General features: G+C 53.8%; 1 protein-coding gene across 1 annotated transcript; it reads left to right on the top strand.

The window, feature by feature from the left end:
- Positions 1–700: 700 nt before the first annotated feature.
- On the top strand, positions 701–4,651 carry LOC141476775 (adenosine 5'-monophosphoramidase HINT1-like). The gene is given in 6 exon segments (XM_074165577.1): positions 701–715; positions 1,526–1,638; positions 1,674–1,896; positions 1,898–1,927; positions 3,408–3,512; positions 4,318–4,651. Coding segments are annotated over 6 exon segments (651 nt in total). The 3' UTR covers positions 4,483–4,651.
- Positions 4,652–10,959: the final 6,308 nt, after the last annotated feature.

Raw genomic sequence — 10,959 nt, 5'->3', positions numbered from 1 at the left:
GCACAAGTCTTATGAGGAGGGGCTGAGGGAACTGGGGTTGTTTAGCCTGGAGAAAAGGAGGCTGAGGGGAGACCTTATCGCCCTCTACAACTACCTGCAAGGAGGCTGTAGCGAGGCAGGGGTTGGTCTCTTCTCCCAAGCAACAAGCGATAGGACAAGAGGAAACGGCCTCCAGTTGCGCCAGGGCAGGTTTAGGACGGATATTAGGAAAATTTCCCTCGCAGAAAGGGTTACCAAACATTGGAACAGGCTGCCCGGGGAAGCGGTTGAATCGCCATCCCTGGGGGTATTTAAAAGACGGGTAGGCGTGGTGGTTTGGGTAGCGTTAGGTTAATGGTTGGACTCGATGATCTGCAAGGTCCCTGCCAACCTAGACGATTCTATGATTCTATGAAATCGGGCAAGGAAGGCAGGAGCCCAGCACGGCTGAGCAAGGACCTTCTGGTCGAGCTGAAGCGCAAGAAGGAAATGCATAGGCAGTGGAAGCAGAGACACGCATCCTGGGAAGAATATAGGCATGCTGCCCGGGTGTGTAGGGATGGGATCGGGAAAGGTAAGGCACAGCTGGAGCTGAATTTGGCAAGGGATGTGAAGAATCAGAAGGGCTTCTACAGTTGCGTTGGTCAGAAAAGGAAGACTAAAGAAAACCTACACCACCCCCCCTCCGATAAATAAGACAGGAGATCTAGCGCCAACCGACATGGAGAAGGCCGAGGTACTCAACGATTTTTCTCCTCCGTTTTCACTGGCAATCACTGTTCCCACAGCTCTCAAGTCCCCGAACCTCAAGGCAGGGACTGGGGGAACAAAGTCCCTCCCATCGTAGGAAACGAACCGGTTCGAGACCACCCGAGGAACCTGAACACACGCAAGTCCTGCACCTGGGGAGGAACAACCCCATGCACCAGTAGATGCCGGAGGCCGACTGGCTGGAAAGCAGCTTTGCAGAAAAGGATGTGGGGGGGGCTCCTGGCGGACACCAAGTTGAACGTGAGCCGACAACGTGCCCTTGCCGCAAAGAAGGCTAAGGATACCCTGAGCCCGATACAGAGGAAAGCAGGGGTTATGTGTGTTACGATACAGTTGTGTAGACCAATCAAATTGCTCGCTATCCCCGGGGGTGCAGGGCACCAGAGACCACCCTTGGGCAGCTTTGGGGGCGCTGCCTGTTTTTCTACGAGCCTCCTACCCAGCTTAGCGCAAATCCTATCTCGATCTGCCCCCCAGCCCTCAAGCCACCAGTGCTGAAGACACGCTTTGTATTTTATTTTGTCCCAGGAGGCGTGCAGCTTAGAAACGTCTGCAATCAAAGTGGGGCTTTCAGGGAACAATTTAGAGCGACTTCTGTTGGTTCTGCGGAGTGTTCTGAAAAGTTAAGGCCTGGCCTGCCCTGGCAAAAGCAGTCCTTTGACTGCACCAAAAAGCCACAAGCACGTTTGGGGTAGACTTGATGCGGTAATAAGTAACAACCAATAGTACTTCTAGCTACGACAGCCTCTTCTGAGACCTCGTTGCCCGCCCACAGGGTCGCAGCACTACACGGCGCGGATCCCTCCGCGGACTCGCCAACGTCTTCTCCCTCCACCCCCAGGTCGGATCCCTCCGCGCCCCGAGGGCACGCAAGCTCCCTGAGCCCCGGTAAGCACCGGGTCGACGAGGGCGGACCCGCCAAGGGGACGGGAACAAGCGAAAACGACAGACGAGACAGCCAATCGAGACGCGGGGTCGGCCGGCGGCGATCTGGCGGCCCAATGGGCGCCGCGGAGGGCCTGGCCGAGCGGAGGAAGCGCGGGGGCGACAACGGGCATTGTCGTGGCTGACGAGCTTATTGGGGCGCGGGCCGCCTGGCCCGGTGGCGCCACTGCTGTCTTCGGAAAGATCATCGGCAAGGCGCTTCCCCGCCAACGTCGCCTACGAGGACGAGGAGGTAGCCGCGGCTTTGCTCTGTGCGCGGTTCCTCTTCCCTTCCCCCCTCCCCTCCCCTCCCCCCGCGCTCGCAGGCACCCTGAGCCGAGGACGCGGTGCCCGGGAGCGCGGCAGGGCGGGTGGAGGGACGGGGGACGGACGGGGCCTCTCTGGGTTGTGGCGCTCTCTACTGCACGATCCCTATAACATCGCGCTTCTTCGGTGCCCCCGCGGCTGCCGCGGCGCGTACTGGGTTGCTGGAGCTGGCCGGCTCGCCTCGGTTCCCAGCCTCGCCGTGCCGTGTGCGCGCGTGCGTAGAGGAGGGCCTCTGACGGTAACGCACTTGGTGGCAGCCGCAGACGTTTGCCGCGTGATATCCCTTTGGCACTGCAAGTCGTGCAAAGTTTGCTGCCGAGGGATGGGAGCGGTCCTACCTCGTGTAGGACGATAGTCTTGAAACCTTAGATTAAGCGCACGCAGTCAGTCTCCTCGGGGATTCCAGGCGCACGTATGTAAACGGTGAACGTCCGAGTAGTGACCGTAATGAGTTAGTTCCGCGCAGGAGAAATGCGGGTCTTGATGCGCCTCCTAGTAGCATTATCGAGATTTCGCAGCTCTGCTGTGCTAGGCTTTGGTGCTGAGCCCCCAAACGGGATTATTGGAGCAAAGAATTACAGCTCTTCTTATTTTTCTCCAAAAAAAAAAAAAAAAAGTAAATATAAAAATCTAGAAACCCGTCATCCTGCAGGCTGCCAAAGCTTCCCAGATCTTGTTTCTGTGGTGAAGTGGGACGGTGATAACAGCATGCTTGCGAGGTTCACGGATGCTGGTGCTCCACAACGTGCTAGGAACTCGAGCGAGCCGCTTAGGCCTGTGGGGGGAAGAATGCAGCCCTTGCCTACACGATGTTAACTTTCAGTTAGTACCCCGTATAATTTTGTTGTTCAAGTGCCGAAGACTAGCAGTGAGGGATGTCTTCTGCTTTTGAAGGTAGGGTTTACGTGCAATGTAGAAGACAGACTCGTACTACGCGCTTGCAGGCTTCCTGCCTGCGCTTATGCTTTTGTTCAATGCTCGAGCTCCCTGTACCATGGAAAATGAATGGCCGCTGATGTTCCACTTTGCTAAATTCTTTGCCCGTTCGGTTAAGCCGTTTGTCTCCTGCCTCTGTGTGGACCACATCGAAGAGACAAACCGCTTAGGAAGCGATCGACCCAGATTAAAACATACTGGAGGTCGCTAATCTGAAGTACTGGCCCGTCTCCTTGCCCCCGTCGTCCTGCGTGCTGAATCCCACCTCTGGAGGGGGCTCTGTAAATACGTTGCGTGTTTTTGTACAGATAGCTTTAATGTCGCGTAAGGAAAACTCAACGTTTCGGCTTGTGTTTGGGGGATCTGGTAATCTGCTTCTGTAGGAGTTCAGTGGGGCACATTGATTTGCTTAAGCCGTTATTACCTTTCTCCGAAGCCAATTACGTTTTAACTGTTTACTCTTCCTCCAGTGCCTTGCGTTCCGTGATCTTTCCCCCCAAGCTCCGACGCTTCTCCTAGTCATGCCTAAGGAGCCAGTTATCAGGTTATCTGAAGCAGAAGATTCTGGTGAATGCGTAAGTACTGTGGGAGCTTTCTGTACGCTAGACTGTACCTGTCGTTAGTTCCTCATTTACTAGACTCTTTCCCATCCCCCCTTTTCCTCTCGATAGGGCGCGGTAGGCTGTTTTGGGTTTTCTGGCGCTGTAATCTTTTGCCTCTAGCTTGTAACGGAGTTGAGCTTTTTTGACTGAAAGTAGTGACGTAAAGCAATGCTCACCCCTGGGTACGTACTTGTGGTGCAAAATGCAGTGTTGTTTTGGAGCGCAGTCTGATGCCTATTGTCACGGTTTAGAGTAAGAGTAGTAGTAGTTCTTCTAATACGGAGAAGAGGGCTTGGGGTTCTTGGCAGGTCAGGGGTGAGGAAGGGCGAAGCTGGTTGAGGGGTGCTGGGTGCTTCACTTTTAGCTATAAAAGTCAAGTTCGGAGACTTTGTAAACCCACGCAAAAGGCAGCCTGAAGCTTATTTTCCACCCGAGTTGCTTATGTTGCCTGAAGAGGTAATGGGGGGCTTTAACCCGGAGACAAACTTAGCTTCTGTGGCTGTTTTGTAGTCCGTTACCCGTCTAGCTTGCAAGCAATTGCATAGCCCTTTTTTTGCCCCCTATAGTGTGCGTAATCGGTCTTTGTGGCTTTGCTTGGAAAATGTCAGTTGCAGGCGGACAGACAGTAATTTGAAGCGCAGTGGTTGAATTGCTAGGAATTGGCTAACTGGTTTCTCTGGGTGGCGCTCTGCTCTCATTCCTTCCCTCCCTGCCCTCTCCCCTCTTTGTGTGTGGCTTTTTATTGTAGTTATTTATGGTTTTGTGCTTCCTTCTCCAGCTGCTTGGGCATTTAATGACTGTTGGCAAGAAGCGTGCTGCTCACCTGGGCCTGGCCAATGGATTCCGGATGGTTGTGGATGAAGGGCCCGAGGGTGGGCAGCCTGTGTGTCGCGTACATCTACGTATTCTGGGTGGCCGTCAGTTGGGCTGGCCGCCTGGCTAAGATTTGTGCACCGCAAGAGTTGCTGCACGTGTACAAATCGCCGCTGAATGGATCTCGCCTGTTGCCCGTCGATCTAGCCACTGTTGATGTCGAATTTTTTGTGACGTGTGTCTGTGGAAGGTAATAAAAGCTGTGAGCAGCAGTTGCACAAATAAAGATTTATCATGGGGATATCATCTCTGTCTTGTGCGCGTCTTACTGAGGGGAAATAGTTCTGCAAGTTAAAACGGTGTCTCCCCGGAGTGTAAGTATGTGGAGTGTTTCAGTCTGTTAGCAGCGTTCTATAGATAGACGGTGATTTGGCCAGTCATTTGAAGCGTGACGCTGGAACCGCTTAGCAGTCTCCTGCCTCTTGTAGGAAGCAAACTCTTCGCTCTTTGGGAGCGGTACGCAAACGTACATAAAGCCAGTGGAGGCTGCTGCTGCAACAACTGTAGAAAATACCGTATGTGACGCTACAGGCATGCCGTACAAGGGTGCTTTCGGCACAGTGCAATGTGTTGGAAGCATCCAACTCCCGTTGGAGCGCTTTATCAACGGCTGTGCGATGATAAGGCCCCGTTGATATCCCTTTTCTGCCGAGGAGGGATATGGTGGGAGAAAACAATCGGTCCCAATGGCAGCTGTGGTGCTTCCATAGCACAGTGGAATATCTCTTTTTGTCGATTTGGGTCAGCTGTCCTGGCTCTGTCCCCTCCCAACCTCTTGCCCACCCCCAGCTTACTGGACTGGGGGGGTGGGGGTGGTTGGAGAGACAGCCTCCATGCTGTGGGAGCGCTGCTCAGCAGTAGTGTTATGGTTTGAGAGAACCCATAACAACCTATTGTCGTTAGACAATTATTCTATCACCCGATGACCCCTCCCCACCCGGAAAGGGGAATCGGGGAACACAAAGAAAACACAAGGGTTGAAGTATAAATAGATTTAATAGGCTAAGACTAAATAATTAACAATAATACTAAAGAACCAGTATTAATCCCGATACTGATATAAGATATACAGAAATTATACTCAGCCATCTATATCAGTAGGAAGCGGTGCACTCCCAGCAGTGGATAGCAAGTATCGGACACTGCGAGCGCAATGGCTTCAGGAGGAAGGGAAGGCCTCAGGGCTCCGGCACCGGGGCAAGGAGTTGTCTGGACCGCCGCCATCAGGGAGAGAGCGAGCTACGCAGCAAACTTTTCTAACTTATATTGGATGTGACGTTCATGGTATGAAATACTCCTGTTGGCCAGCCTGGGTCAAATGCCCAGGCCTTGCTCCTCCTTGTCCCTGCACCTGGCAAGGCTCGAAAACACTAGCCTTGAATCCCACAGAGCCTGGCTGGCTATAAAGTAAATATTTTCACAAATTCAGACACTAGAGTCTTCTAAAAGTGTAATTTTCCCCAGCATTAGAAGAAAAGATAGTCCTGTGTCTCTCAACCCAGGACAAGTAGCCAAAACCTTGGTGCGCTATCAACACCCTCCTAGCTACAACTACAAAGCACAGCACTATGAGGGCTGCTATGGGGAAAGTTACCTCCATCCCAGCCAGACCCAAACCAAAAGTACATCGCAGGGAGATGGCAAACTCCACCTTTCTTTAACAGCTATTAAAAAAAGGGAGATGGGCAGGGGAAAGCGGGGCCATCCTTCGTTGCCCTTGAACGCTGTGTTGCTGAGACATCCGAGACGCCCACTGGAAGGCGTCTTCATCTCTTCTATATCCCCAAGCGATCAGGTGAAGTTTGGTGACACGGGCGTGTAAGTAACCCGAGGACTTTGCCTTTATTTAATCTTCCCAGGGAGGAGATGGAAATGATTTGCCTGCAGTTTATGGAAACTGACATGTGGTGTTTCCTTGAAACTGCACTGGTGCAGTGTTTGCTTACTGGATGACTGAGCTAGGTAACATCCCTTGTTCCGCCTGTGTAAACTCCCCGAGGTATCTAGAAGGTGTTCCCGCTTCTGGGGGCAGGGGAGTTTTGAAGCAGCTAGGCATGGGGTGATTACCGTAGGTTTTGGAAGTCTCTGGCGCCCGGTGGGATTTATGTCTCGCCTCGCAGGCGACGCTGCCCATGCTTTGCTCCAGACCCGAGAGAGCAAAGGGTTATTGAACAGTGATCCACCGAAGAATCGTAGAATCCTAGAGCAGCCCAGGTGGGAAGGGACCTCGAAAGATCATCTGGTCGGACCTTTTGTGGCAAAGCCTCCGTCCTCTTCTTTGTAGCCACCCTTTCAGTACTGCAATACTGTGATGAGGTCCCCGTCCCCCCCCTCTCCCCGAGCCTTCTCTTTTCCAAGGGAGAAAAGACCCAACTCCTTCAGTGTTTCCTGGTAGGGGAGGTTCTCCAGCCCTTTGATCATCTTCGTGGCCCTCCTTGGGACCCTCTCCAGTCTGTCTGCACCTTTTTTTGAATTGTGGGGACAAGAACTGGACGCGGTGCTCCAGGTGCGGCCTGCGGGGGTGGCCTCCGTGAGAAGAGGCCAGGGTCTGCCCTGCGCCGGACACAGCTGGTTCCAGCCAGCTAGGCACCGGACTCGCCGCGGGCCAAAGCCGAGCAGCTCAGCGAAGCTGGTGGCGCCCCTGTGCAAACATATTTCACAGAATCACAGAATCTTCTAGGTTGGAAGGGACCTTCAAGATCATCTTGTCCAACCATCAACCTAACTGACAAAAATAAACACCCACAAAACAACAAAATGCAACACCATCACTAAACCATGTCTCCCAGCACCACGTCAACCTGTCTTTTGAACACTTCCAGGGATGGTGCTTCAACCACCTCCCTGGGCAGCCCATTCCAATGTCTGATAACCCTTTCAGTGAAAAAAAATTTCCTAATATCCAGCCTGTACCTCCCCCCGCGCAACTTGAGGCCGTTTCCTCTAGTCCTGTCGCCCGTGACTTGGGAGAAGAGACCGACCCCCGCCTCTCTACACCCTCCTTGCAGGTAGTTGTAGAGAGCAATAAGGTCTCCCCTCAGCCTCCTTTTCTCCAGGCTGAATAACCCTAGTTCCCTCAGCCTCTCCTCATAAGACTTGTGCTCCAGACCCCTCACCAGCCTTGTTGCTCTTCTCTGGACCCGCTCCAGCACCTCGATGTCTTTTTTGTGGTAGGGGGCCCAAAACTGGACACAGTACTTGAGGTGGGGCCTCACCAATGCCGAGTACAGGGGGACGATCACCTCCCGAGTCCTACTCGCCACACTGTTCCTGATACAGGCCAGGATGCTGTTGGCCGCCTTGGCCACCTGGGCACACTGCTGGCTCATGTTCAGCCGGCTGTCCACCAACACCCCCAGGTCCTTTTCTGCCGGGCAGCTCTCCAGCCACTCTTCCCCAAGCCTGTAGCGCTGCCTGGGGTCGTTGTGACCCAAGTGGAGGACCCGGCACTTCGCCTTGTTGAACCTCATCCCATTGGTCTCAGCCCATCGATCCAACCTGTCCGGATCCCTCTGCAAAGCCTTTCTACCCTCCAGCAGGTCGACACTGCCACCCAACTTAGTGTCGTCTGCGAACTTACTGAGGGTGCACTCAATCCCCTCGTCCAGATCATTGATAAAGATGTTAAAGAGAACGGGTCCCAGTACCGCGCCCTGGGGGACACCACTCGTGACCGGCCGCCAACTGGATTTAACTCCATTCACCACCACTCTCTGGGCCCGGCCCTCCAGCCAGTTTTTAACTAAGAAGGGGCAAAGCGCTGCCCGGGGCAGGTATTTCCCTGCTGCCCGTGGATCCAGCAGGTGGATGTTTCCTGAAGGAAGGAACTTTGTCATCCTGTTTTCTCCCCCTGCCCTGTTGAGGAGGGGCAGTGAGAGAGCAGCTGGGCGGGCCCCTGGCAGCCGGCCAAGGTGAACCCATCACAAAGCCTGAAAGGCAGGTTCCTCCGTGTAGAAGTGAAGGGGGTTGGTGGTTTGAGGAATGATAGTGACTGGGCTAGGAACAGGACGCTTTGGAGATAGGAAAGTCGGGAAATAGCTGGGGATCCAGTCACTTTGAGGGGGGGAAATTTCAAGGGAAAAAGCCTTCTTTCTGAGCAATAAGAGGCTCTCGTGAGAAAAAGGCTCTAGTCTCCATTTTTTTTCTCACTTGGTAATAAAAGTGACGAGGAACTGGAACAGCTGTAAAGAGGTCATGGAGTAGGTGTGAGCTTGGTTAACTTGGCCAAGCCAACCACGCAAAGCGGACCCATCCACCCACATGGGAACCAGTGCCACCAGAAAAGCACGTAAGGTATTAGCAATTGGAGATTCCCTACTGAGAGGCACCGAAGCACCCGTTTGCCGTCCAGACAATTTCTCTAGAGAAGTCTGCTGCCTGCCAGGAGCTCGCATTCGTGGCATCACCGAGAGGCTGCCGAGCCTGGTGATCCCTACAGATTATCATCCGCTCCTACTATTCCGTGTAGGGTCTGACGAGGCAACTTAGAACCCTCCAAAGAGACTATGTGATGTCCCTCGGAGCGATGTTGAAAGGATCAGGAGCACAGGTGGTGGTCTCCTCTATCCTCCCAGTCAGAGGAAGGGGTCCAGGAAAGAGGAGACGAATTGAACAGGTGACTGCCTGGCTGCGTAGCTGCTGCCATACTCAAGGTTTTGGCTTCTATGATCACGGATGTACCTTTGAGAAGCCGGGTCTGTTGGGAGCTGATGGGATTCACCTGACCAAGCAGGGCAAGAGGGTCTTTGCCAACAAGCCGGCCAGACTTACAAGGAGGGCTTTAAACTAGACTCAGCGGGAGAAGGGGATGGAGTTCTGAGCAACAGGGAAGAGCCAGGGGCTGCTGATGCGTTAGGAACCAACAGGGGAACACCCGAGAAATGCCGCAAAGGAATTGGGGCTTGATCCTCCAAAAAGGTGACGCGGTCGACAGCCCAACTGAAGTGCCTCTATACCAGTGCGCGCAGCACGGGCGACAAACAGGAGGAGTTGGAAGCCCCTGTGCAGAAGGAGCAGAAGGGAGCTGGCAGCTCTTTAAGCACGTTTTTTTCTTAGAGCACAAGAGCTCTGGATTCCCATGCGTAAGACATGGGAAAATAGAAATTTGTCTACCTAGACTTTAGTAAAGCCTTTGACACCGTTTCCCACAGCATCCTCCTGGAGAAACTGGCTGCCCATGGTTTGGACGGGCGTACTCTTCGCCGGGTAAAAAAACTGGCTGGATGGCCGGGCCCAAAGAGTTGTGGTGAATGGAGTTAAATCCAGTTGGCGGCCGGTCACGAGCGGTGTTCCCCAGGGCTCAGTACTGGGGCCGGTTCTGTTTAATATCTTTATCAACGACCTGGACGAGGGAATCGAGTGCACCCTCGGTAAGTTTGCAGCCGACACCAAGTTGGGCGGGAGCGTCGATCTGCTTGAGGGTAGGCTGGCTCTACAGAGGGATCTGGACAGGCTGGATCGATGGGCCGAGGCCAGCGGTATGAGGTTCAACAAGGCCAAGTGCCGGGTCCTGCACTTGGGTCACAACGACCCCAGGCAATGCTACAGGCTTGGGGAAGAGTGGCCGGAAAGCTGCCCGGCAGAAAAGGACCTGGGGGTGTTGGTGGACAGCCGGCTGAATATGAGCCAGCAGCGTGCCCAGGTGGCCAAGGCGGCCAACGGCATCCTGGCCTGTGTCAGGAATAGTGTGGTGAGCAGGACTAGGGAAGCGATCGTCCCGCTGTACTCGGCGCTGGTGAGGCCCCACTTTGAGTACTGTGTTCAGTTTTGGGCCCCTCGCTACAAGAAAGACATTGAGATTCCGGAGTGTGTCCAGAGAAGGGCAACCAAGCTGGTGAGGAGTCTAGAGCACAAGTCTTATGAGGAGGGGCTGAGGGAACTGGGGTTGTTTAGCCTGGAGAAAAGGAGGCTGAGGGGAGACCTTATCGCCCTCTACAACTACCTGCAAGGAGGCTGTAGCGAGGCAGGGGTTGGTCTCTTCTCCCAAGCAACAAGCGATAGGACAAGAGGAAACGGCCTCCAGTTGCGCCAGGGCAGGTTTAGGACGGATATTAGGAAAATTTCCCTCGCAGAAAGGGTTACCAAACATTGGAACAGGCTGCCCGGGGAAGCGGTTGAATCGCCATCCCTGGGGGTATTTAAAAGACGGGTAGGCGTGGTGGTTTGGGTAGCGTTAGGTTAATGGTTGGACTCGATGATCTGCAAGGTCCCTGCCAACCTAGACGATTCTATGATTCTATGAAATCGGGCAAGGAAGGCAGGAGCCCAGCACGGCTGAGCAAGGACCTTCTGGTCGAGCTGAAGCGCAAGAAGGAAATGCATAGGCAGTGGAAGCAGAGACACGCATCCTGGGAAGAATATAGGCATGCTGCCCGGGTGTGTAGGGATGGGATCGGGAAAGGTAAGGCACAGCTGGAGCTGAATTTGGCAAGGGATGTGAAGAATCAGAAGGGCTTCTACAGTTGCGTTGGTCAGAAAAGGAAGACTAAAGAAAACCTACACCACCCCCCCTCCGATAAATAAGACAGGAGATCTAGCGCCAACCGAC

Source organism: Numenius arquata, chromosome W (assembly GCF_964106895.1).
Source record: "Numenius arquata chromosome W, bNumArq3.hap1.1, whole genome shotgun sequence".
Classification (NCBI taxonomy): Eukaryota; Metazoa; Chordata; class Aves; order Charadriiformes; family Scolopacidae; genus Numenius; species Numenius arquata.
Note: the sequence above shows the minus strand (reverse complement) of the source record. Positions and strands in the feature narration are given on the sequence as shown.